At 56.1% G+C, this 26,275-nt stretch overlaps 3 protein-coding genes across 6 annotated transcripts in view; 1 reads left to right on the forward strand and 2 right to left on the reverse strand.

The window, feature by feature from the left end:
* Window positions 1-730, reverse strand: part of CRELD2 (cysteine rich with EGF like domains 2) — a 7,468-nt gene extending 6,738 nt beyond the window's left edge. Inside the window, exon 1 of the mRNA XM_040233603.1 lies at window positions 458-730. Within this exon, the coding sequence (XP_040089537.1) occupies window positions 458-577 (120 nt within the window). The 5' untranslated portion in view covers window positions 578-730. The remainder of the gene's footprint in view (window positions 1-457) is intronic.
* A 255-nt stretch (window positions 731-985) lies between these two features.
* On the forward strand, window positions 986-9,711 carry ALG12 (ALG12 alpha-1,6-mannosyltransferase). Of its 4 annotated transcripts, none has more exons than XM_040233605.1 (10): window positions 986-1,098; window positions 4,919-5,267; window positions 5,332-5,464; window positions 6,287-6,460; window positions 6,833-7,027; window positions 7,426-7,529; window positions 8,047-8,270; window positions 8,672-8,841; window positions 8,924-8,999; window positions 9,090-9,711. In XM_040233605.1, exons 2-10 carry the CDS (start codon window positions 5,100-5,102, stop codon window positions 9,319-9,321), a joined length of 1,476 nt encoding a protein of 491 aa, XP_040089539.1. In that variant the 5' UTR covers window positions 986-1,098; window positions 4,919-5,099; the 3' UTR covers window positions 9,322-9,711. The 4 variants fall into 4 exon arrangements, with proteins under 4 accessions (XP_040089539.1, XP_040089540.1, XP_040089538.1 ...); XM_040233606.1 differs by having other exon boundaries at window positions 4,943-5,267; XM_040233604.1 differs by lacking the exon at window positions 986-1,098 and adding an exon at window positions 1,657-1,922.
* Window positions 9,712-19,008: 9,297 nt separating this feature from the next.
* ZBED4 (zinc finger BED-type containing 4) lies at window positions 19,009-24,310 on the reverse strand. The gene is made up of 2 exons (XM_040233609.1): window positions 24,127-24,310; window positions 19,009-23,924 (listed from the first exon to the last, which is right to left on the reverse strand). The coding sequence occupies exon 2, from the start codon at window positions 23,675-23,677 to the stop codon at window positions 20,279-20,281; it is 3,399 nt and encodes a 1,132-aa protein (XP_040089543.1). The 5' UTR covers window positions 23,678-23,924; window positions 24,127-24,310; the 3' UTR covers window positions 19,009-20,278.
* Between the last annotated feature and the right edge of the window lie 1,965 nt (window positions 24,311-26,275).

Raw genomic sequence — 26,275 nt, forward strand, 5'->3', positions numbered from 1 at the left:
AGTCCACGGTGGGGTGAGCCAGTCCATGGGGGTGAGCCAGTCCATGGGGGTGAGCCAGTCCACGGTGGGGTGAGCCAGTCCATGGGGGTGAGCCAGTCCATGGTGGGGTAAGCCAGTCCACGGTGGGGTGAGCCAGTCCATGGGGGTGAGCCAGTCCATGGGGGTGAGCCAGTCCACGGGGGTGAGCCAGTCCATGGGGGTGAGCCAGTCCACGGTGGGGTGAGCCAGTCCATGGGGGTGACCCAGTCCATGGGGGTGACTCAGTCCATGGTGGGGACCCAGTCCACGGTGGGGACCCAGTCCATGGGGGTGACTCAGTCCAGATGGGGTGACCCAGTCCATGGTGGGGTGACCCAGTCCCCGGCAGGGTGATCGCAGGCCCACGGTGGGGGTAATTCTGGGCCATGGCAGGGCGACCCCGTCCCCCGCCGCCGTCCCCGTGGAGTGACCGGCCCACCTGGTTGAACTTGTCCACCAGCTCCCGGCAGCGCTTGCAGGGCGTCGGCTTCTTGGTGGCCTCGCCGGTCGGCAGCAGCAGCAGCAGCAGCCCCAGCACGGCCAGGGCCGGCGGGCGCATGGCGGGCCGAGGCGGACGGCGCCGCGGGATCGCGGCAGCGCGGAGACGGGCCGAAGTCCACCGGGAACCGGCCGAGCACTCCGGCCTCCGGCCGCCTACCGGCTCCGAAGCGCCGGCCGTTCCAGGGGATACTCGGCGGAGCCGGCTGGAGCCGCGCCCCACGCCAGCCCTCGCGCGGCGATTGGCCTTCTAGGTCCGCCCCGCCCCCGTGCGGCCCAATCCGGGCTCGCCACGAGCGGCTACCAATAGGAAGGCCCCGGGTCAGCGTCCCGCCGGGAGGCGGGGCTTGGGGGGCGTGGGAGGCCCGGGCCCGCCCCTTGCGTCCATCTCTCCCGCGCGCCGCCCGGCGCGGCCATCTTTACTCCGGGCAGAGAGGGCGTCCGCGACGGCAGAGAAGCCCCAGCGGCCATGTTAGGTTCGGGCAAGGGCGTCGCCGAAGCTCTTGGTTTCCGCCACCCGACTTCCGGCCGCTGGCAGCCCAGGCGCGAGCGCTTCGAGGGACCGCGCGGTGGGCTGGCGAGGTCAGCGCGCGTGGCCGGGGCTCTCGGGGCGGGCTGAGGGGACCTCGGGCTGGCGCCGTCGCGGGGCTCCTTGGGCCTCACCGTGCGCGTGCACGCGGGACGACCGCCAGGCTCCTCACCTGGGGCCAGCCGCGTCACCTGGGGCCTGATGAGTGTGTCTGGGGACCCAGGCGTCTGCATTCCCCGCACCCCGTGCCCTAGGCCGTTGGCGCCGAAACCCGTGGTTTAAGTCAGGAGAAGGAACGTGGGCATTACCTGGTCTCTTTAGGACAGAACTGCCAGAAGGAAGAAGTACAAAAGACAGTTTTCTCTGGCCTGATCTCTGCCAGTTCCTTTGTGTTTCCAGCCGTGAATTAGTAATGTGAACATCTGATTTGACCGGTTTCAGTCGAGACCGAGGAACAGACGCGGACAAGGAGGGCCTCTGCAGGTCGCTTCCTAATCTGAGGGGCCACTGTCCTGGAAACGACAGTTTCTTCAGTCGTGGCCTGTTGTAATCTCTCAGATTAACAGTCCGAACAGCTGCAGGCAGGTGTGGACGAGTGCAGCTGCATCTGCTTACGGTCTTGGCCCGGTGGGGCTTACTGTGGCTTGTGTACTTGCTCGTGCCCTGTGTGTCTCCTGGTCCTGGGTGGGCATGCAGGGCCCTGCTAGTGTCTTCCAGAATAAGCTGCTTTGCTCTCGGCCATCAGCAGAGAGCACCCTCGTCTGGGGGAGAAGCCCCAGGGCCTGGAGCAGGGTTGGTAATGTAGCTTTCACCCCACAGCTCCTGTGACCCCATGAACTGTAGCCCACCAGGCTCCTCTGTCCATGGGATTCTCCAGGTAAGAAAACTGGAGTGGGTTGCCATTTCCTTCTCTAGGGATCTTCCCGACGCAGGGATTGAACCCCGGTCTCCTGCATAGCAGGATGATTCTCTACCATCTGAGCCACCAGGGAAGCCCCCTGAGATGTCAGAGTCTAGGTTTTCCCTCGGGAGCGCGCTGCGGGCAGGGGCGTGGAGTGGGGTCTGCAGAGATGGGCCTGGAACGGCTGTGAGGCCCCGGTCCTGCCAAGCGGTACATGTGCAGCTGCTTCCAGCACTCAGCTTTATACATGCTTCCTAGTTCTTGAAAGTGTTTTAACCTCAGAGGAACAGAGAGCAGCATGTGAATGTTCTGTGGTCTGCTCGGCATCATTGGAAGTTAAAGCATTAATGTGTCTTTAATGAAAATGTTTGCCTTGGAAGTGAACAGAGATCATTCTGTCGTTTTCTGAGATTGCACCCAAGTACTACACTTAGAACTCTCTTGTTGACTATGAGGGCTACTCCACTTCTTTTAAGAGATTCTTGCCCACAGTAGTAGATACGATGGTCATCTAAGTTAAATCCACCCATTTCCAGTTCCAGGAATCAGTTCACTGATTCCTAAAATGACGTTCAGTCTTGCCATCTCCTGTTTGACCACTTTCAATTTACCTTGATTCATGGACCTAACATTCCAGGTTCCTATGCAATATTGTTCTTTACAGCATTGGACTTTACTTCCATCACCAGTGACATCCACAGCTGGGTGTTGGATCATAGAAAAAGCAAGAGTTCCAGAAAAATATCCACTTCTGCTTTATTGACTATGCCAAAACCTTTGACTGTGTGGATCACCACAAACTGTGGAAAATTCTTAAAGAGATGGAAATACCAGACCACCTGACCTGCCTCCTGAGAAATCTGTATGCAGGTCAAGAAGCAACAGTTAGAACAGGACATGGAACAACAGACTGGTTCCAAACTGGGAAAGGAATACGTCAAGGCTGTATATTGTCACCCTGCTTATTTAACTTACATGCAGAGTACATCATGAGAAACGCTGGACTGGATGAAGCACAAGCTGGAATCAAGATTGCTGGGAGGAACATCAGTAACCTCAGATATGCAGATGATACCACCCTTATGGCAGAAAGCAAACAGTAAACTAAAGAGCCTCTTGATGAAAGTGAAAGAGGAGAGTGAAAAAACTGGTTTAGAACTCAACAGTTATAAAAATAAGATCAAGGCATCCGGTCCCATCACTTCATGGCAGATAGATGGGGAAACAATGGAAACAGTGACAGACTATTTTCTTGGGCTTCAAAATCACTACACATGGTGACTGCAGCCATGAAATTAAAAGACGCTTGCTCCTTGGAAGAAAAGCTATGACCAACCTAGATAGCATATTCAAAAGCAGAGACATTATATTGCCAACAAAGGTCTATCTAGTCAAAGCTATGGTTTTTCCAGTAGTCATGTATGGATGTGAGAGTTGGATTATAAAGAAAGCTGAGTGCCAAACAATTGATGCTTTTGAACTGTGGTATTGGAGAAGAGTCTTAGAGTCCCTTGGACAGCAAGGAGATCCAACCAGTCCATCCTAAAGGAGATCAATCAGTCCTGAATATTTATTGGAAGAACTGATGCTGAAGCTGAAACTCCAATACTTTGGCCACCTGATGTGAAGAACTGACTCACTGGAAAAGACCCTGATGCTGGGAAAGATTGATGGTGGGAGGAGAAGGGGACGACAGAGGATGAGATGATTGGATGGTCTCACTGACTTGATGGATGTGAGTTTGAGTAAGCTCTGGAAGTTGGTGATGGATGGGGAAGCCTGGCGTGCTGCAGTCCATGAGGTGGCAAGCAGTCGGACACGAATGACTGAACTGAACTGAACGAAAGTGTAAGCTGATAACGTCCACACTTAGGAGCTGTTATGAATTTGTTTTTCAAGTCTGTTGAGCACCTGCTGAGCACCAGGTGGCAATGCAGCCGCGAGTCGTGATGGACAGGCCCCTCCTTGCTGAGGTTACAGTGGTGGGAAAACAGGAAAATCCTGCCCTTAACATTTGGTAAGGGAGCCGAGTTCTGTGACTTCTCTCGGAACCGCGTTATTTGGTAATTCTGAATTATTGAAGCCCTCTGACTCCCTTACTTCCCCCACCTCGCCGCCACCGCCACATCGAACAGGATTCCTCTTCCTCCTCTAGATTTTATTAAGTCGTGGATTCCCCACTTGCTGGCTTAGAGCAGAGACTTAATACATCTCCCTCTAACCAAAAAGTAGTTTTAACAAATGGCACTGTGGTTCTCTTCTTTTGCTTCTTGCTGTTTTGGTTTTGATCAAAGAAAAGCAGACGTGTTTTAAGACAAGCCACAAACAGGAAGAATTTGCTGTCTTTCCTCCCTTGCCGAGTTGAAAGATGTAGGTCTGCCGTGAGTAGGAGCTGCCCGGACGCTCCGTGGTCTTCTTGGAATCTTTGTTCCGTGGGGTACCCCCCAGTCCTGGTGTGTGGGCGCCTGCAGTGCAGGCATCTGTCTGCACCCTCCCTGCCCCCCTGCCCAGGAACATGCTTGCTTTCTGGCGTCCACCGGTTTGTGCTCACGACCAGCGTGGTGCTTCCTGGGGCTCGGAGGGGCTCCCGGGTGAAGTTCAGGATGCAAAGTCCACGGCCCGTCACACAGTCCTGGGGACGCAGGTCTTCACTGCCCCTCCCCCCACTCATGGCTGCCGCTCTGCTGCGCTCTGGGTGCGCCCCACCCCCCTCCTGCTTTACAGCTCCAGCCTGTCTGCCCCAGCTACTGCCCTGGGGGCCGAGCCCAGCGTGTTCTTGACTCTCCAGCCAGATCTTAGCTTCTCGGTCCTCTGTGTCCAGGGCCGGGCTGACCCGGGGCCCAGCTGCCAGTGCACTCAGCTCTCGTTCTGCAACTCGGGTCCTTTTCCCTGGAAGAGTATTCACAGACACCTTAAAGAAGAAGATGGCTGGTTAAAACGTGGAAGTTTCTTAAGGGTGATTTTTCTTTCAGTGTCCTGTGTTGATGTGTTTCCAGGTTACTTCAGAGGGGTGCTGTTAACCCTCACACACGTCTCCCAGGTGTTGACTCCAGCAGAGTTTTCGAGCTTGGGAATCTGTGTCTCCATTCTTTGAACACACTCAAGAGCTGCGGTGCTGACGGTGGATGAAGGTCCGTGAGGCGGGCGTGCAGAATGGCTGGGAGAAGGCCGTTGGGCCTGGGCGGGCAGCGCCAGCTCCTGGGGCTGCTGATGGCTGTGGCCGCAGTCCACCTGGCCGCCTGCCCCTACACCAAGGTGGAGGAGAGCTTCAACCTGCAGGCTGTGCACGACCTGCTCTACCACCGGCTCGATGTGGAGAAGGTGAGCTCGCCTGAGTGGTGTGGGGACCTGGCCCGGGCCCGGCTGACCTGCCCTCTCCCTGCAGTTTGACCACCTCGAGTTCCCTGGCGTGGTCCCCAGGACGTTCCTCGGGCCGCTGCTGATCGCCGCGCTCTCCAGCCCTGCGGTCTACGCGCTCTCGCTGTTGGAGACGTCCAAGTTCTACTCTCAGCTTGTAGGTAAGGGCTCCTCCGGTGGGGGGAGGCGGTGGTGAAGAGCGGTGGCGGCGTCAGACAGCCGCGGTCACCCAGTCAAAGGGCCCTCAGCGGGAGTGGCCGCCACCTGGAATCCCGGCCATCTTGGCCACTTGGCAGGCAGTTCAGTGGGGGCAGCGCCCACCTCCCCAGGCAGTGACAGCGGGGGCCAGGCCCCGCCCCTGAGCAGCCGCAGCATGGCTCACGCTGGTGGGCATGTGTGGTTGGAGAACTCCTGGGACCAGGTGGCCATGCCTCGGGAGAGGGCGGCCGAGGAAGCGGAGGTCGGCCGTTCACTTGCGTGGGGGGCCAGGCAGCTTCGGCCGGGTGGCCGGGGCCACGTCTGAGCGTCAGGTGCTCAGTGAGTGTAGCCCTGGCAGTGTCGGCCGGTGACAGGGCCTCTGGGGTGCCAGCCATCGCCTGTGTGCGTCTGCCCTGCCCAGGCCCAGCTTCTAGTGTCCCAGCCCTGCCTGTTGAGGCCTGTCGTGCACAGCCGCGTGTGTGTGTTGGTCGCAGACTCCTGAGCTGCCCCTCCCTGCTTCCCCTTGGGTAGCCATCAGGGTGCAGCCTCCTGTGTGAGTGTTCTGTGGGTAGTGCATCCGTGTCCATTAGATTCCACACAAGTGACGCCGCGTGGCGCTCGCCCTTCTCCTCCTTTGCACTTGACCTCTAGTATGATGACCTCTAGGCGCATCCGTTGCTGCACACGGCAGGGCTTCTTCTCTGCAGCTGAGTGCCATCGTGCCTGTATACACCGGCCCGTTTTTAGTACGGGATCCCCTGGGCCCACGCACCCTCTCTGCTCAGTCAGGGCTGTCGTGGGACTCGGCGTGATTCTTGGACTCTGGATGTTACAAAAAGAAGTGAGGCGGCAGTTTGGGGCCACAGTGGCCGCCCTGTTCTGCTGGGTGACAGCCTCGCAGTTCCACCTGATGTTCTACTGCACACGGACACTCCCCAACGTGCTGGCGCTGCCCGTGGGTACGTTGCTGCCGGCCTGTCCTGCCCGGGTCTCCCGGGCTGGTGTCGGTGGGGGTCCATCCGAGTGTGTTGAAAGCTGCTGCCCACCAGGTGTCTCAGAAATGCAGGACAGGGAGGCCAGGAAGCGAGCGAGCTCTGTCCCTGTGCAGGTCTCCGGCTTGGCCTCGCGGGAGCTGGTGGGGCGAGGCCTCCCTAAGAGCAGCACCCAGAGGAGGAGCTGGTCCATGGGGCTGGGAGCGGGCAGGGACCCCAGAGGGCCGGGTGGGCGAGGCTCTGCAGGAGTGGGGGCAGGGTGGACGTGGCCCGGGCGGGCGGTCTCGGGGCTCCCATGCCCCTCAAGCAGAGAGTGACGCCGTGCCCACCCTCCCGCAGTGCTGCTGGCCCTGGTGGCCTGGCTGCAGCAGAGGTGGACGCGCTTCATCTGGCTCTCGGCCTTCGTCATCCTGGTCTTCAGGGCTGAGCTAAGCCTGCTCCTGGGCCTAGCGCTGCTGCTGCCGCTCTGCTGGCGGAAACTCTCGCTGACCCGGGCCCTGCGCTGCGCTGTGCCGGCCGGGATCCTCTGCTTGGGTGAGTGGGTCACAGGGGCTGGGCCAGTGGGGGCTGCACCCTGTTTGTTGGGGGCTTTCTCATCTCTGTTCCTCATTAAGTAGAATCACCTGCACCTCCCATGGGGTTACAGAGTCCCAGTGCGGGTCTTCTGGCTCTGCTGCCCAAGCGTTCCCCCACTGGACCCCCTCCACAGGACCCCCATCAGGGCCCCCTTTTCCTGTGCCTCGGCCAGGCCATGCAGGCGTGGGGGCACCTGTGTGTGGGGGCTGCTTTGGGGGAGGGCCCGACACCTCAGCTCCTCCGAGGGATGCTGCTGTGGCTCCCGGCTGCTCTGCTGTCGGGGCCGCATCTCGGGGACCTCCGCCTGTGTCAGTTTCCGGGGTGGCCTGTGCTCCCAGCTGCTCTTCCTTCCTCAGGACTGACGGTGGCTGTGGACTCCTATTTCTGGCGCTACCTCGTGTGGCCAGAAGGGAAGGTGCTCTGGTATAACACTGTCCTGAACAAGAGTTCCAACTGGGGCGTATCCTTCCTTCGAGGCAGAGCGAGGAGCTGCTGTCCGCTGCACCTGCGCCTCGGGGAGCGTGAAGGCTGCCATGGCGCCAGCACCAGCACTTCCTCCTCTGCAGGGCGGGTCTCCCTGGCCCTGAGTCTGTGCCCCGAGGAGACACCACTCAGCGTCTCAGCCCCAGCTTCTCTGTCCTTGCAATCTTCTGATTTAATGTTTCACTCTGGGCTCTTTAAAAGACATCCCCAAAGAGAATGCTGTGGGTCCCCAGTGTGCCCCCCACCCTGGGACAGGCTGTTTTCATAGTGAAAGATGGAGGGACGGTTCTGGGCAGTCCCACTCGCTGTCCGCAGCTGTGGCAGCCCGTGTGTGGGGTCACCGTCCCCGTGTGAGGAGTCACCGTCCCTGTGTGAGGGGTCATGCCGTGGCCGAGCTGTGGGGCTCCTGGGTGCTGTGGGCGGGGCGCCATCAGGTTGGCGGGGGATGGCAGGCTGCCGCGGGGGTGCCTGCAGCCTCCTTAACCCCCGCCCAGACCTCGCCACTGCTCTGGTACTTCTACTCGGCGCTCCCGCGTGGCCTGGGCTGCAGCCTGCTCTTTGTGCCACTGGGGGCGGTGGACAGGCGGGCCCTGGCGCTGCTGCTGCCCGCGCTGGGCTTTGTGGCCCTGTACTCGCTGCTGCCGCACAAGGAGCTGCGCTTTGTCATCTATACCTTCCCACTGCTCAACGTCGTGGCTGCCAGGGGCTGTGCCCGCGTGTAAGTGCTGCCAGCTGCCTCGTGGGCTCACCCGGGGCCATGAACTGGGTTGCAAAGGGGAGGGCATCCAGGGTGATCGATGGGCTCAACCGGGCACCCGGCTGGGGTCTGGTGCGGGGTCCAGCCCAAGTCTGCAGGGCCTGTGGCCAGCCTGTAGAGGCAGCGGGCGCCTGTCCTTGCTCTGCCCAGCACCAGGCACCAGGCAGCTCGGGATATGCCTGAAGCCAGGCTCTGACCTGAGGGGTGACTTGGGATACTTGAAGGGCTAACGCAGGTTTGGCCTTGGCGCCTGCGGGGGTTTCAGAGTCTGTCGCGTCCGTTGCGTGGTGACGGCTCGTATGGGGGCACGGCAGCGGGCGGATGTGCTCTTCACGGCGGTCCCCGGCTCTGCTCCCTCCCAGGCTGAACAGTTACAGGAAGTCCTGGCTGCACAGAGTGGGGTCCCTCCTAGTGCTGGGGCACCTCGTGGTGAACGCCGCGTACTCGGCCACGGGCCTGTATGTGTCCCACTTCAACTACCCCGGTGGCGTGGCGATGCAGAGGCTGCACCAGCTGGTGCCCGCCCGTGCAGGTGGGTGTGCGGCTCCGAGCCCGGGTGGTCTTGCCAGAGGCGCAGGCCCCCGGCGCTGACGGGGCCAGCCTGCTCTCCACAGATGTTGTTCTACACATCGACGTGGCCGCTGCCCAGACTGGCGTGTCCCGCTTCCTGGAGGTCAACAGTGCCTGGAGGTACGTCCTCCCTTTGGCGCAGGCTCCCGGGGGCACTGGGTGCCAGGGACCAGCGTGGGCCTGCAGGGTGTGGCGTGCTCTCCTCCGCAGGTACGAGAAGACGGAAGACCTGGAGCCAGGTTCGGAGCGCATGCTGGCCTACACGCACCTGCTCATGGAGGCCGCTCCTGGGCCCCTGGCCCTCTACCAGGACACGCACCGCATCTTGGCCCACGTCCCGGGCACCACCGGGCTGAGTGTGAACCTGAGCAGACTGCCTCCGTTCCACGTGAACCTGCAGACCAAGCTTGTGCTTCTGGAGCGGCTCCGTGGGCCTCCCTGAGCGGGGAGTGGGCCCCCAGGGACGTGGGTGCCCGCCAGCTTCTGCCAGGCGAGCTGGGAACCAACAGGACAGCGGCTGCCCATCCCCGGCCGCGCCCGGATCCCCGCGGCCATGCTGCCTGCAGCCTGCGGTGGTGAGGGCACTGTGGGTACTGATACTGCCTGCCATCCAGGCCATGGGCCTCGGCCTGAGGAGCTGCTCCAGGGCAGCAGGCGGTGGCCTCTTGGCGCCTGGCAGGGCCCCTGGGCGGTGGAAACCCGAAGGCCAGCGTGTGCTGGGCGCAGTCCCACTGTGCCCAGCCCTGCAGGGTGGGGCCTCCCCTGTGCTCATGGGCACGCTGTCTCCATTTCAGAAGAGATCGTAGGAGATAAATGTGTTCAGAAAGAATGAGTGACATTGTACGTTGTCTTACACTGATTATCTGACAGCTGGGAGACAGTCGTCACTGGCTTTAAGTGAGCTTGGCTCTTCCCGCTTCCTGAGCTGTGTCCACCAAGCTCCCAACGTGTGTCTGGCCCCACCAGGCCCTGGTGAGGATGCAGAGAACCGTGTGTGCTTTTCACATGTGTACACACTGCACACCCACACATACGCTACGCCTGTGCAGAGAGACACGGAATCTCGGCACTCCAGAGTGAGTCACTGACAGCCTAAGCTCCACCCCAAGCGCCTCAGTGCCCCAGGAAGTGCCGAGGGCTTCCCCACCTCAGGGACTGCTCTATGCACTGAAGCTGAGCCTGCGCACCCGCCAACGGGGGGGGGGGGGCCCCCCCCCCCCCCCCCAAGCACCCCCCCCCGGGGCGGCGGCAGCTGGTCTGTGGTGCCTCCACACCCACAAGTTAAGCTCCCACTTCCCTGCGTGTGTCCCCTGCACGTGGATGCCCCCGGGCCTGGCTGGGCTGTAAACAGCCCAGTTGGCTGCCTTGGTGTCCGGCTGTAGCCTGGCCCGGGATCCGGTCAGCTGTGCTGTCCTGGCCGCGTGCCCCATCAGGAACCTGCTGCGTGGCTTCTTCCTCTGTCCCCGCCCTGGAGGCAGCCATTTTGAGGGCCCAGGCTCCTTGTGACTGGGCTGGTTTTAGAGACCAAGATCCAGGTGCAAAGTGTGCTTGCTGCTGTCAGTGTGCCTGTGTTTCTAGGCCTTTCTTCCGATGGGGGGGGTATCAGGCACGCTATGTGTGGACACGCGTGTACGTGTGGACACGGACAGGTGTGAGGAGTCACGTGCCAGGCTGATACCACCAGCCCCACTGCATCTCTGTGGGTGTCAACGTACACTTGACCTTCGAGCAACGCAGGGGCAGGGTCGCCAGCCCCCGCCCCCAGTCAGATTTCAACTCCCCCAAAGCTTAGTTAACAACAGCTACTGTTGAATGAAGGCCTTACCGATAACATGAACAGTTGAGGACATTTTTGCAGGTTATATACTCTTCCAATTATGTAAGGCTACAGAAAAGAAAACTAGGGATTTCCTTGGCGGTCTGGAGGGTAAGACTCCACACTTCCACTGCAGGAGGCCAGGGCTCACTGCTTGAACTGAGATCCCACAAGCCTTGAGGTGCAGCCCCCCAAAAGAAAACAAAGTCACGAAGAAAAGCTCTGTACGGTGCTGTATCAGTGTCACAAGTTTTGTCACCTGCCCCTGGGATGGATCATCTGTCAGGACCTACACTACCGAGCTCTGTGGATGTTCCACGTGTTACAAACACCAGACGGAAAAAGGAGAGGGACTGCCCACGCAGGGGACACTCCTTCAGTCCCCGATGCGAGAAGATCCACACGCCCTGGAGCAGCTGAGCCCGAGCTGCAGGGCCACGCTCTGCAACAGGAGAAGCCGCCGTAGTTAGAAGCCTGCACTCGGCAACTAGAGAAGGTCTGTGTGCAACGAAGACCCAGCACAGCCAAGATGATTAATTTAAAAAGCTTAAGAAAACAAAAATGTGGAAAAGAAATTCACAGTTACGTACAGGTACAATTATCTGAGGATCGACAGTCAAGAAGCGGCAATACACTCGCTTCAGAGTCACTTAGTAGCATCAGCACTGCAAGGCAGCCCAGCCTGTACACTAACGGGTGGACTGTCCTGTCTCTTCTGGCATATGTATTACAGTCATGTTCATGACACAGTACTGGGGACACTTGCATTAAACAAGAGTACACTGACAGACGGTGACACTGTCTCCACTTAGGGAGAGTTGCACACAGTTCTTGGAAAGCAAAGTTAGAAACTAGACCGACGTGGTATTAGTTTTACAGTTGGTATCGCTCACCTTACGTCTCCCTGAGGACAGACTGTCCACTTCCATACAAGCCCTGGGCACAGTGTACAGCTGTTAGGTTTTCATGTTAAGACACAACGAGCGGTCTGTCCGTTCCTGTTCATCACTGGAGGTGGGTCGTCCTAAAGTCCCTCCCTGTCCCCACGCTGAGCAGGCTGGGGTGGGGGGACAGTCTTGCTGTCTCAGGTGGCTGAGGAGGGGTGGGGAGGGGTCTTCATGGAAATACCTTGTAATGTCCGCCTGACTTCTCTGTCTTCTCTAAACGTGCTTCCACACTGCTCCAGTCCTTCCCCGTTTGCCCGTGTTGCACATAAAGTGGGAAGCTGTCTTGAAGAATCGGAGCCCTTCTGCCCGCTGCCCTGATGTCAGTTTGCTCCTTGGCGCCACGTCTTCTGCACTGTTTGTCCGTGGTTCGGGAGTTCTCGTCTCCACCAGTTCCTCTTCCATCAGTGCGTCTGCTGTGGTGTCTGTCAGCCCTGGAATTGTTTAATTCTGGGGCCACACCTTGTGGCATGTGGGACCTTAGTTCTCTGACAGGGAGCTGAGCTGCACCCCTGCAGTGGAAGCCTGGAGCCCGAACTGCTGGAACGGCAAGGGAGTCCCAGCCCTGGGGTTTCCCGAAGACCTGCATCTCAACTGTTCGCCCCCAGGTCATGTTGCCAGACCCACAATCTCGTGATTCCCTTGACTGGCTCTGTCGTGAACCCTGGGAGTCATGCCCAGCATCGGGACAGTTTTCTCCAGCAGGACTTTTTTCAGAACAGCAGCACTGTCAATGGTGTGAGCCTCCCACCTCTCATGATGTTCTATCAGCGTCTCTTCGGTAGCTTTGACGATCCTTCCTGTAGTCTCGTGTGTGGAGCCTCAGAGGTCCTCATGACCCCTGACCTAGAGGCTGAACAGAGCCGCCGTGTCTGGGGAAGCAGACCTTGTCTTTGCTTCGGTGTTGAACTCCGCGGAACTGACAACGAGCTTCCTGAACTCGGGGACGAGGCATCGATGGAACCAATCCAGAAGGCGTGGCCTGGCTGTGCCAGCCTCCTGATGTCCAACCAGAGACAGGCGCCCGCTGGGCCTCTTCTCCCTTCCAGGCTCGCGGGCCGTCTTGTCACGATCCTGACCGCATCTGCACAAAGGAGCAGCAGCCCATTCGTTGCCGCCTTAAGCCCTGCTGCCTGCTTCTCCTTACTCGGGAAAGGCCTTTGTGGCACTTCCCCCAGGATGCACTGCAGTACTGTGCCTGCATTAAGCCCTGCTCAGGCAGACGGCTCTTCTGTGCAGCGACTCGACAGCGTCTGGGCCTCGTTTGCTGGCTTCTGTCAGCAGAAGCCGCCTCTCCTGTTATCCTGACGTTTTTGAAGCCAAGTCTCCATCTGAAATCATCAAACCGCCCTTTGCTGGCATTCAGTTCTCCATCTTTACATCTTTCACTTCCCGTTCAAGTTGCCATGTAGTGACTTTGCCTTTTCTTGAATGATGTTAGCATCTATAAGCACCCTTTTCTTATGGCAAGCCTCAGTTCAGCCACTCAGTTGTGTCCGACTCTTTGCCAACCCATGGACTGCAGCATGCCAGGCTTCCACATCTTTCATCATCTCCTGGAGTTTGCTCAAACTCCTGTCCATCGAGTCAGTGATGCCATCCAACCATCTCACCCTCTGTCATCCCCTTCTCCTCTCACCTCCAACCTTTCCCAGCATCAGGGTCTTTTCATATGAGTCAGCTCTTCACATCAGGTGGCCAAAGTATTGGACCTTCACCTTCAACATCAGTCCTTCCAATGAACACCCAGGACTGATCTCCTTTAGGATGGACTGGTTGGATCTTGCAATCCAAGGGACTCTCAAGAGTCTTCTCCAATACCACAGTTCAAAAGCATCAGTTCTTTGGTGCTCAGCTTGCTTTATAGTCCAACTCTCACACCCATACATGACCACTGGAAAAACCATAGCCTTGACTAGACGGACCTTTGTCAGCAACATAATGCCAATGTCTCTGCTTTTTAATATGCTGTCTAGGTTAGTCATAGCTTTCTTCCAAGGAGCAAGCGTCTTTTAATTTCATGACTGCAGTCACCATCTTCAGTGATTTTGGAGCCCAAGAAAATAAAGCCTGTCACTGTTTCCATTGTTTCCCCATCTATTTGGCATGAAGTGATGGAACTGGATGCCATGATCTTAGTTCTTTGAATGTTGAGTTTCAAGCCAACTTTTTCACTCTCCTCTTTCACTTTCATCAAAAGGCTCTTTAGTTCTTCGCTTTCTGCCATAAGGGTGGTGTCATCTGCATATCTGAGGTTATTGATATTTCTCCCGGCAATCTTGATTCCAGCTTGTGCTTCTTCCAGCCTGGTGTTTCTCATGATGTCTTCGTATAAGTTAAATAAGCAGGGTGACAACATAAAGCCTTGATGCACTTCTTCCTCATTTGGAACCAGTCTGTTGTTCCATGTCCAGTTCTAACTGTTGCTTCCTGACCTGCATACACATTTCTCAGGAGGCAGGTCAGGTGGTCTGGTATTCCCATCTCTCTCAGAATTCTCCACAGTTTGTGGTGATACACGCAGTCAAAGGCTTTGGCATAGTCAATAAAGCAGATGTTTTTCTGGAACTCTCTTGCTTTTTCTGTGATCCAACAGATTTTGGCAATTTGATCTCTGGTTCCTCTGCCTTTTGTAAATTCAGCTTGAACATCTGGAAGCTCACAGTCCATGTACTGTTGAAGCCTGGCTTGGAGAATTTTGAGCATTACTTTACTAGTGTGTGAGATGAGTGCAATTGTACAGTAGTTTCAGCATTCTTTGGCATAGCCTTTCTTTGGGATTGGAATGAAAACTGAGCTTTTCCAGTCCTGAGGCCACTGCTGAGTTTTCCAAATTTGCTGACATGTTGAGCGCAGCACTTTCACAGCATCATCTTTTAGGATTTGAAATAGTGCAACTGAAATTCCATCATCTCCACTACCTTTGTTGGAGTAATGCTTTCTAAGGCCCACTTGACTTCTCATTCCAGGATGTCTGGCTCTAGGTGAGTGATAACACCATTGTGATTATTTGGGTCGTGAAGATCTTTTTTGTACAGTTCTTCTGTGTGTTCTTGCCACCTCTTCTTAATATCTTCTGCTTCTGTTAGGTCCATACCATTTCTGTCTTTTATTGAGCCCATCTTTGCATGAAATGTTCCCTTGGTATCTCTAATTTTCTTGAAGCAATCGATGTCTAGTCTTTCCCATTCTATTGTTTTTCTCTATTTCTTTGCATTGATCACTGAGGAATTTCTCTTTCTTATCTCTCCTTGCTATTCTTTGGAACTCGGCATTCAAATTGGCATATCTTTCCTTTTCTCCTTTGCCTTTAGTTTCTCTTCTTTTCTCAGCTATTTGTAAGGCCTCCTCAGACAACCATTTTTCCTTTTTGCGTTTCTTTTTCTTGGGGATGGTCTTGATCCCTGCCTCCTGTACAGTGTCCTGAACCTCCTTCCGTAGTTCTTCAGGCGCTCTGTCTATCAGATCTAATCCCTTGAATCTGTCACTTCCACTGTATAATTGTAAGGGATTTGATTTGGGTCATACCTGAATGGTCTATTGGTTTTCCCTACTTTATACAATTCAAGTCTGAATTTGACAGTAAGGAGTTCATGATCTGAGCCAGTCAGCTCCTGGTCTTGTTTTCACTGACTGTATAGAGCTTCTCCATCATTGGCTGCAAAGAATATAATCAACCTGATTTCAGTGTTGACCATCTGGTGATGTCCATGTGTAGAGTCTTCTCTTGTGTTGTTGGAACAGGGTGTTTGCTATGACCAGTGTGTTCTCTTGGCAAAACTCTATTAGCTTTTGCCCTGCTTCATTCTGTACTCCAAGGCCAAACTCGTCTGTTATTCCAGGTGTCTCTTGACTTCCTACTATTGCATTCCAGTCCCCTGTGATGAAAAGGACATCTTTTTTGGGTGTTAGTTCTAGAAGGTTTTGTAGATCTTCATAGATCCGTTCAGCTTCTTCAGCGTTACTGGTTGGGGCATAGACTTGGATTACTGTGATATTGAATGGTCTGCCTTAGAAACGGAGATCATTCTGTCGTTTTTGAGACTGCATCCAAGTACTGCATTTCGGACTCTTTTGGTGACCGTAATGGCTACTCCATTTCTTCTAAGGGAGTCTTGCCCACAGTAGTAGATATAATGGTCATCTGAGTTAAATTCACCTATTCCGGTCCATCTTAGTTTGCTGGCAAGCCTGCACCTGCATAAAAGCTGCTTTTTAAAATAAAAATGGGTATTTCGCAAGCAGTGCCTGATGTTCGCGCCTGCCGGCGCAGCTGCAGCTTAAGAGCTCCTTCTCTGTTTTTACAGTGAGAGAAGCTTTGGGATGCGCAGTGGTCTCCTTACAGTTAGCATCTTTCACAAAGTGCAGACTCCCACCTGATGTTAAGTACAGATTTTTTTAAAAAACAATTTTAAAGTTGGAAGTTACTGCATGCAGCTCTGCCTTCTAGCGCATTGTGCTGTGAGCCTCGGGTCTTCCGGCTTTTGTCCAGCGCAGAGGCTGGCGCTGTGCAGTGCACTTGCTCCCCGTTTGCTTGAGGCAGAGCACTTAGTCCTGCTTTTCTGTTATTTCTGGGGCTTCCTGGTGGCTCAAACGGTAAAGAATCTGCCTGAAATGCAGGAGACCTGGGTTCAATCCTTGGGTCAGGAAGATCCCCTGGGAGATTCCCTGTCCTGAGTGGTGCTGAATGTCTTCATGGAGTTCAGTCGCTCAGTCGTGTCTGCCTCTTGGCACCCCCGTGGACCGCAGCGCACCAGGCCTCCCTGTCTACCACCAACTCCTGGCGCTCACCCAAACTCAGGTCCATTGAGTCGCTGACGTCATCCAGCCATCTCGTCCTCTGTCATCCCCTTCTCCTCCTGCCTTCAATCTTCCCCAGCATCAGGGTCTTTTCCAGTGAGTCGGCTCTTCATGTCAGGTTGGTACCTATGTATCTTCTTTGGTGAGGAGTCTGTTGAGGTCTTTAAGTCTGTCAGTTAGGTTCCTTGTTTTCTTATTGTTGAGTTTTCAGAGTTCTTTGTGTATTTTGAATGGGAAGTCTTTTTTTCAGATATGTCTTTTGCAAATGTTTTCTCCCAGTCTGTGGCTTGTTTTCGTTCTCTTGACACTGTCAACAGAAGCTTTTAATTTTAGCAGTCTAACTAGTGATTTCATCCATGGATCAAGGCTTTCAAGTTGTATCTAAAAAGTCATCACCACACCCAGGGTCCTCTAGGGGTTTTCTCCTATTACCTTCCAGGAGAGTTTCTTTAAGGCATACGGGCCTGCAGTTTTCCTTTCTTGCAATGTTTTTGTCTGGTTTTGGTGTTAGGGTAATACTGGCCTCATAGGAAGTGTTAGGCACTAACCCTCTGCTTCTATCCTCTGAGAGAGACTGTAGAGAATTCATGTAATTTCTCCTTAAATGTTTGATACAATTCACCAGTGAACGCATCTGGGCCTGGAGCTTTCTGTTTGGGAAGATTAATTCTTGATTCAATTTAATTGCTATAGGCCTGTTCAGATAGTCTATTTCTTGTGTGACTTTTGGCAGATTGTGTCTTTCAAGAAATTGGCCCATTTTATTGAGGTTACCAAATCTGTGTGCAAACTTTGGTTGTGGCACATGGGATCTAGTTCCCTGACCAGGGACTGAACCCAGGCCCCCAGCATTGAGACCGTGGAGCCTTAGCTACTGGACCGCCAGGTGAAGTCCCGATATCTCCATTTTTGTTCACGTTATTGACTTTCTCCATGACTTTTTTAGTTTTCTGAGTATTTTTAAGACTGCTGTTTTAAAGTCTGTGTCTAGTATGTACACCATCAGGTCTTTTTTCACGGACAGACTCTGTTGTATTACTTCTTCCCTTTGAGAGGACCATACTTTTTTTTTTTTTTTTTTTTTGGTATGCCTTGTGACTTTTATGTTGTGCACTGGACATTTTAATGTAACAATCTGGTAACTCCAGAAATCAGATTCTTCTCTTCCCCCAGCTTTGTGCTTTTGTTTTTGATTATTGGAGGCAGTCTGTGCCAAGGATCAGTTTGAGGTGTAAACTTAATGGATTTTTGTCTTTCCTGAGCCTTTCCTCAGAGCACAGTCACATTCAAATTCTTTCCATATATGCAATTATGTAATATGTTGGAATCTTTAGGAGTCACTTCAGAGAGGGTGGCGAGTTGTAGCAATGGAGGGGGAGCACAGCAACAGTGGCAGCTGCCCCCCATCTGCCCCTGGGAGACCAGCCGCAGTGATGTGGTCAGAGCACGCACAGGGCCTCAGCATCTGGAGGACAGGACCCTTCCCCTGCACCTGCTGCTGCCAGCTGTGCGAGCTGCTCCGGGAGGCATGCACAGCTGCTGCGTCGCAGCTGCTTCTGTGCTCTGCGCCCTATCTCCTCCACCCCGAGTCCAGTTGTGCCCTGAAGTCTCAGCCTCCCATGTTCTCCAGAGTCCCCCCGAGTCAGATCCTGCTGGCGCTTGCTGTCTGGGAGGGACACACACTCCTGGGGCTTCATACTCCACCGTCTTCCCAGATCCTCTCTCATTTTGAGTCTTCCTAACGGAAGTACAGCTGACGTACAGTACAGGCAAACACCCCAGCGATTCACTCGTTTCACACGGACCGAGGGATGGCACAAGGCCAAGGTGCCCTGTGCCATCACACGCCTCCACGGCGCTGCTGCTGAGGTGCCCTCCGCGTCGCGGCCCAGACCCACGGCGTGGAGGCCTGTCCTCTGCACCTCCTTCACTCGGCCCTCACCCTCTCCCTTCTGGAAACTACACGTATTCTCTGTGTCTATGAGTGTTCCCGGTTCACTGTTTTTAGGTTCCACATAAACATGAAATGATGCAGTATTTGTCTTTCTCTCACTTATTTCACTGAGCATAACACCCTCCAGATCCATCCATGCTGGTGTGATGACAAGATTTCTTTTTTCACGGCTAAGCTTCCACTGTATAAACACACACGTGTCTTCTTCGCCTGCTCCTCTGTGGGTGGGCACTCTGGTGGCCCTGCTGTGAACACGGGGGCGCATCTGTCTTTTCAAATGAGTGTTTCTGCTGCAGGCAAGTGCCCAGGAGTGGGCCCGCTGGACCGCACACAGCCCCAGTCCCAACTCTGGGGCCCTCCACACTGGCTTCTCTTCCCGCCAGCAGCATGGGGGTCGCAGTGCCTGCTCGGAACACCTGCCCTGGAAGGTTCTCAGACGTCACTGCCGCCATTAGAAATGCTGCTTAAGAATTACTCTTCCACTTCCCCCAGGTCCCGTCTGTGGCTAACGCGAAGATTTAAGGGCTGTGTTGAACGTAGTTTCTGTACATGCTGGCCCCTAAGAGTAGGATTGTTTTATTATCCTAAGAATAAAAAGCCAGTGTCCTCCAGCAGTAGAAAATTGCAAATAAAAAGTTTAATTTCAGAAACTGAGTTCACCATTTATAAATACACTAAAAACATAGTCAATGCAAATTCAGATTAATAATAGTACAGTATTTTAACAAAACAACAACTTTTCTAAAAGGTCATAGGCAAATCAGTGACTCGTTTCACCCAGAATATTTAACCAGTTTGAAATAAGAAAATGAATTCTTTTCTAGACACTGAGACAAAAACTTTGAAGACATATTATTGTTAAAAAAAAAACCTGATGACTGATAATCCATTCTGATGTCCTTGGGATCCTAAAATACCCCTCTGATGGCTGAATCTTCCCTATTTTATAAAAGAAAATCTAAACGCCTAAGGCTATTCTTACAACCATAACGTAGCAATCTTCTTCCCTGTTAATAAGCCACCTCTTCTAAAAAGAACTGTGTACGTAATTGGATCAATCGGGGGTCAGTGCACAAATTCCAAGACGGCTCCGTGATGTAGAGCCGCTGAGTCAGAGGCTCAGAGATTCATCAACAGGAGGCTGTAAACGTGTCACGCCACTCACTGGCCACAGAGCAGCCCCACTGTGCACACCGTGAACGTGGGGGTGTGTCCAAGCTAACCGCCCACGTGGCACCAGGGCAGACCCTGAAATGGGGGCTCACTCTCTGCGGAAACCCTGCGCAACCGACCCTTCGTCATACGTCAGCTTGGGCTTGTCGCCGATGCCACGTCTCTGTCGTGGTCGACAGCTGCCTCCCAAAGCACTCTGTCCCCCTCAACGCCCTGTACAGCCGCAGTCAGGAACTGCTCGGTCAAGATGGCTTCAACTCCACCTCCTATTTACAGGTTTTATTTGACAGCCACAAAGGCTGTTCTGTTGCAATTAAAGCAATTTTTAACTAAAATACAGTACCTGATCTGATTTTTACATAATTGAATGAAAAGCCTACGGAATAAAACTGTTCACCTCTCCTCTGCCATTCTACTGAAACAAACTACTGATCCCCAACTTGTAAAAAACCTTACAGTTACAAATGAAAACCCAATCATCGTATTTCATCATTGACGAGGCAAGCTGCTGCTAGTGGACTTCTGAAAACACACACCATGGTACCTGGCCTGAAGGACTGGTTAAGGCACGTGTGGCCGCGACAGTGAGGGCCGGGTGGCCCCTCCCACGGCCGTGGACCTGAGCGCCCGGCCTGCCGTCCTGCAGGGCCGGCTGCGGCGAGCGCCAGCCTGGGCAGACGCCGGTGCTCGCCGGGTGGCTCCAGCGGGCTCTTCAGTACTGGAAGCATATTAAGGGAAGATTCACTTTCAGAAAGATGAGTTTCTCAAAATGCTCCATTAGGAGCCTGGACTGGCCGAAGCTGCCATTCTCGGGGGGCGTGCTGAATAGCCGCTCAGAGGAGACGATGCTTGGGGGGCAGCCCAGGAAGCGCACGGCCAAGGCAGAGAGGCCGGGCCAGGTGGCCCTCTTGAGGCTCCAGTAGGCGAGCGGGTTGCAGTTGTGCTCCAGCACCTCCTCCTCCAGGTAGGCAAGCACCATGTCCTCGGGGACCTTGGGCCGCCCTCTGCGCTCGCTCTTCTTCAGCTTGGCCATGAGCGCCCAGAGGCTCTCCTCGCCGGCGCAGTCCCGGGGCGGGGAGCCCGGCTCGCAGCCGCTGGGGACGGGCGCGGGCTCTGAGGTAGGATCCAGCGTCTCTAGCTCCCTGATCAAGTCCTGCTTGCACTGCTCAGCCTCCTCCTCGGAGAACAGGGAGGCCTTGTAGCGCGGGTCCAGCAGGGTGGCCAGCACGTACCTGGGGTCGTGGAGCGTGGCGGACAGGCGGCTCACCATGGCCTCCCTGAGGGCGCGGAGCATGGTGTCAATGCCCATGGTCTCCTGGAACAGCATCTCTACCCTGCGGGTGAGGATGTGGATCATGGGGATGACCTGGCTCAGCGTGGACACATGTGCACTCATCTCCCGGCTGGCGGCGGCGAAGGGCTTCAGGGCGTGGCACACCGACTGCATCACCTCCCACTGGTCGCAGCTCAGCAGCTCCCGGAAGTCACACTCGACGGACAGCGCGTTCACCGCCCGCTTCTGCTCCAGCAGCCGCTCCAGCATGTGGAAAGATGTGCTCCACTTGGACGGCACGTCCTGCAGCAGGTGGTGGGGCGGCAGCCCATACTCCCGCTGCAGCTCCGCCAGCTTGGCCTTGGCACGGGGCGAGCGCTGCACCCGCTCGCAGATCTTCCGGGCGGTGCTCAGCAGGTTCTGGACCATTCTCTGGCTCTTGATGGCTTCGCTGACGATGAGGTTGACAGTGTGGCTGAAGCAGGGCACGCTGGAGCGCGACCCCTCGTTCAGCGTCTTCCCAATGCTGGGGTTGTCGGTGACGGTGATGCCCACCTGCAGGCCGGTGGACGTCACCCAGGCCTCCCACCAACACTCCAGCTGCTTCTGGATGCTGCTGCCGCTGTAGTCGCAGTCCACCTGCGACACATCCAGCAGTGCTGAGCAGTGGTGGTCCTCGCAGTGCGGCCGGGCCGAGGGCTCGAAGGTGACCCAGTGGGCCGTGAGGGTCAGGTACTCCCGCGTCTGGCTGCTCATCCAGATGCCCGACGTGAAGTGGACCACACCACTCTCGGCTTCCTGCAGGTGCGCCATGATGACGTGCTTCACGTCCTCGTACATGCCCGGGATGGCCGTCCGGGAGAAGTAGGCCGGTGGGGGCAGGGAGTACTGAGGTTTCAAGTATGCCAGCAGCCTGTTGAAGCCAACATTGTCCACCAGTGAGTACGGCTGGAGGTCAAGGGCAATCATCTCAGCAATGAGACTTGTGATTTTCTTAGCAACGGGGTGAGAATCGTAAAACTTCTCACTGCCATCGTCAGAGGTGGCGGCACCTGCCGATGGTGGGCCCAGGGGCGCCTGGGTGCCAGGAGGGGAGGGTGGGGCAGCCCGGGCGCCCTCGGGCTTCAGCACGCCGCCATGGAAGCGCTGTAGGTGCCGCAGAAGACAGCTGGTGCCCAGGTTCGTGGGCTTCTTGCCCCGGCTGATGGTCCGGCCGCAGTGCAGGCAGGCGACCTTCGTGGGGTCTGCGGAGCAGGTAGAGAAGTGGTTCCACAGCTTGGAGGTCTTCTTGCTGTTGACAGGAAACACAGCTTGATGGTTTTTGGTGACCACGGTCGGCAGGCTGGTCAACCGGGAGGAGGACATTTCAGCAGAAGCCAGAGTGGCATAGGGTGAGCTGGCCAGGCCAGCCCCCAGGAAGCCCTTCTGGGCCCCGGCCACCTCGGGGTGGCGCCTGTAAAGGTGCCGCATGAGGCAGCTGGTGCCCACGTCGCCCCGCTTGCCCCGGCTGATGGCGCAGCCGCAGTGCCTGCACAGGGCCTTGAGGCTGTCCGTGGGCGCCAGCGAGAAGTGGTGCCACACCTCCGACTTCAGCCTCTTCATCACCTTCTTGTTCTGCTGGAACACGGCGCCCGGCTCCCGCGGCCGAGGGCTAGGCGCGCTGCCCAGCTGCGTCTCGGGAGATGACCCCCACGAGGCCTCGCCCGCATCGGAGGAGGGGGACGCCGTGCCCCCGGGGCCCCAGAGCGCCTGCGGCTCCTCCGCCGGCCGGTCGGGGGAGGAGGCTGCGGAGGCAGGGTCCTGGAGCGCCCTCCCCGGAGACACCGGCAGGGGGCCGGACTCCGCGTCTGGCGGCGGCTGGGCAGGCCCCAGGGGCGGCGCGGGGCCGGGGGAAGGTGCCGCGGGGCCGCCGCCGCTCTCCCGCAGCACAATGGCGCGGTGCGCCCGCCACATGTGCCTGATGAGGCAGCTGGTGCCCAGGTCCTTCCCGTTCTTGCCGCGGCTGAACTCGTTCATGCAGTGGACACAGACGGCCTTGGAACTGTCCAGGGGCGACAGGTAGAAGTGCTTCCAGACGGCCGACCTCCGGCGGGACCCGCACCCGCTCCGCGGCAGGGACAGGTTCTTCTCTGCCCCGCTCTCGGCAGGCTCACTGCAGTGCAGGGGGCGCGCGTGCGGGGGCGGCCCCGCCGGGCCCTCGTCCTGGCCGTACCTCTCCGAAGCCAGTGCGTCGGAGGCGGCCTCTTCGGAAGAAGCCGCGGAGCTGGCGTCCCCCGGGGCCGGGGCGGGAGCCGCGGGGCCGGAGGGCGCAGGGCGCGGCGCCGGGGCGGGGTCCGCTGCCAGCGCGCCGGGGTGCGCCCTGCGCACGTGCCGCATGAGGCAGCTGGTGCTCAGGTCCTTCTCGTTCTTGCCGCGGCTGAACTCCTTCATGCAGTACGTGCACACGGCCTTGGTGCTGTCCCGCGGCGAGATGAAGAAGTGCTTCCAGGCCGGGGACTTCTTCCTGGAGCCCAGGCCGCGGCCAGCGAGCAGGCTCTGCGTCACGGCCTCCATGGCCACGCTGTACAGGGTGCTGCTGTACTGCGCCAGCAGCGCCCCGTAGTCGTCTTCGGGCTCTGGGGAGGCGCGCCGCCCGGGGGGCCGGCCTGCGCAGCCCACGCCGCCGCCCTCTGCCTGCTCCTGGCCGCGGCCCGCCTGCCTCCCGTCCTCCAGCTCGCTTCCAAAGTCCATTCTCCCCACACTGTGATCAGGGGTTTGAGAGTCATCTTCCTCTATTTTCAAGTCTGCATTCTCCAAATCACCTGCTCCTTGGGGACGAGGCTCCCGGCGGCTCTCCATGACTAACCATAACTATTCAGTTCTGGCTGAAGAACTCTTATCTCTTAGGATGTTTATGAATATGGCTAATCATGAATCTCACTGAGCAGTGGACCGGCGAACTCATGAGCATGTCACTTCATGCCGCTCCCGGAGTTCTCCCGCTAAATGCATCGCGGTGCAGACGTGCGCGCACACAGGGCGGACCTGCTGGTCTCGGACGTGGGAACGCGGGTGACTCAATGGCATGGTGCTCCTTCTGCGTCATCTACAACAGATGGAACCAAGTAAGACAAAGGACCCGCTCACATTTCACATCCACAGTCATGGATATGTCAGCCTCTATATGTGTGAGAGAAATTCCACAATGGTCAGGTGAAACAGAAAAGTTTGCTCCTTGACTTTACAACCCAGTCACAGGATGAAACACCCTCTCTGTTGGCGTCTCCTGCCCCAAGTGCCCGGCTTACCTTCTCAGAGTCTCTGCCTCCCTGGGCCATCCCACTGCTCCCATGGACGAGGGGCCTGTGATCTGCCTTCTTCTGATGTCTGCCTAACCAGGCTTGAGGCTGAGCATTTATTTAAGAATAAAATCCTGGTGGTGGTAAAAAAAAAAAAAAAAAAAAGAAAGAAAATATCCTCTGAATAGACATTTCCCCAAAGGAGACATACAGATGGCCAAAAGGCACATGAAAAGATGCTCAACATCACTAACAATCAGAGAAACAGACAATGACAGTGAGGTACGACCTCACACTGGTCACGGGGCTATCATCCAAAAGTCTACAAATGATCCACGGCAGGGGGTGTGGGGAAAGGGAGCCCGGCTCCACTGCTGGTGGGATGTAAACTGGTGCAGCCACTACAGAGAACAATATGGAGGCTCCTTAAAAGACCACTGACAGCTGCCACACGACTCTGCAGTCCCGCCCCCAGGCACACGTCTGGAGGAAGCACCAATGTCAAAGGACACACGCACCCCAGTGCTCGAAGCAGCCACGGCCAACACGTGGATGCAACCTGAGTCCCCGTCAACAGGTAAGCGGATGATGGAGGCGTGACACGACTTGCAGGACTACGTGGCCACTGAGGGATGAAATAACGCTGTGGCAGCAACACAGATGGGCCTAGACAGGAACAGACCAGGTGAAGGGAGCCAGACAGAACGGTGGTGTCGATTACAGGTAGAATCCAAAAAAAAGACAACAAACTTATTTACAAAACAGAAACAGACTCACAGACACAGAACACAAACTTATGGTCCCCAAAGGTGAGCGACAGGGGAGAGGGATAAACCAGGGATTTGGGAGTGACATATACATGCTATTATATACCCCAAACGTCAGAAAAAGACCACAAAGAGAAAACACCACGGGATGTCCACGGTGGCTCAGTGGTGAAGAATCCGCCTGCCAATGCAGGGGATGGGTTCGATCCCTGGTCCAGGAAGACCCCACATGGCTCTGAGCAGCTAAGCCCTCGCACCACAACTGCTGAGCCTGTACATGGCAGCCACTGAGGCCCATGGGTCCGGAGCCTGCGGTCTGCAACGACAGAGGCTGCCGCAGTGAGAAGCCGCTCACTGCAACAGGAGCCGCCCCCACTCGCCAAGACAGAGAAAGCCCGCGTGCTGCGGTGAGGCCCAGCACAGCCAAAGTAAGTTAAAAAGAAAAGAGAAAACACCAAGACTAGAGAAAGCCCGTGTGCTGCGGTGAGGCCCAGCACAGCCAAAGTAAGTTTTTTAAAAAAGAGAAAATACCAAGACTAGAGAAAGCCCGCGTGCTGCGGTGAGGCCCAGCACAGCCAAAGTAATTTAAAAAGAAAAGAGAAAATACCAAGACTAGAGAAAGCCCACGTGCTGCGGTGAGGCCCAGCACAGCCAAAGTAAGTTAAAAAGAAAAGAGAAAACACCAAGACTAGAGAAAGCCCGCGTGCTGCGGTGAGGCCCAGCACAGCAAAGTAATTAAAAAAAAAAGGAGAACATACCAAGACTTGGGAAGGTCCATCATTGCAATTTTAGCCCTTCTAATCAACAGGTGGGTTTCCCTGCTGGCTCAGTGGTAAAGAATCTGCTTGAAAATGCAGGAGCCCCTGGCTCCATCCCTGGGTCGGGAAGATCCCCTGGAGGAGGGCATGGCAACCCTCCCCAGTATTCTCGCCTGGAGAAGCCCATGGACAGAGGAGCCTGGTGGGTTACAGTCCACGGGGCTGCAAAGAGTCAGACACGACTCAGCAAGTAAACAAGATGTCTCCTAAATGACTGAAACACTGAACATTTTATGTGCTTATTTGCCATTTGCTTCTCTCCACTGGTGAAGCATCTGTTCACGTATACTTATCTGGCCGGTGGGGTCTCGGCAGCAGCACGCGCGCCCCGGCACTGGGCACACTCGGTGCACACTCGGTGCACACTCGGCTGTGGTGTGGGGCCTGGAGCTGCGGCTGTCAGCCTCGGGTGCTCCTCGTCGTGTGGGACCTCAGGGCCCAGACCAGGGACCACAGCCGAGTTCCCTGCACTGCAAGGCAGGCTCTTAACCCCCGGACCATCAGGGAAGTCCCCAGCAATTAATTTTTTTATGGATTATGCTTTGGGAGCTGTATCTAAGAAAGATTTTCTCC

This window comes from Oryx dammah, unplaced genomic scaffold (genome assembly GCF_014754425.2).
Source record: "Oryx dammah isolate SB20612 unplaced genomic scaffold, SCBI_Odam_1.1 HiC_scaffold_29, whole genome shotgun sequence".
Lineage (NCBI taxonomy): Eukaryota > Metazoa > Chordata > Mammalia > Artiodactyla > Bovidae > Oryx > Oryx dammah.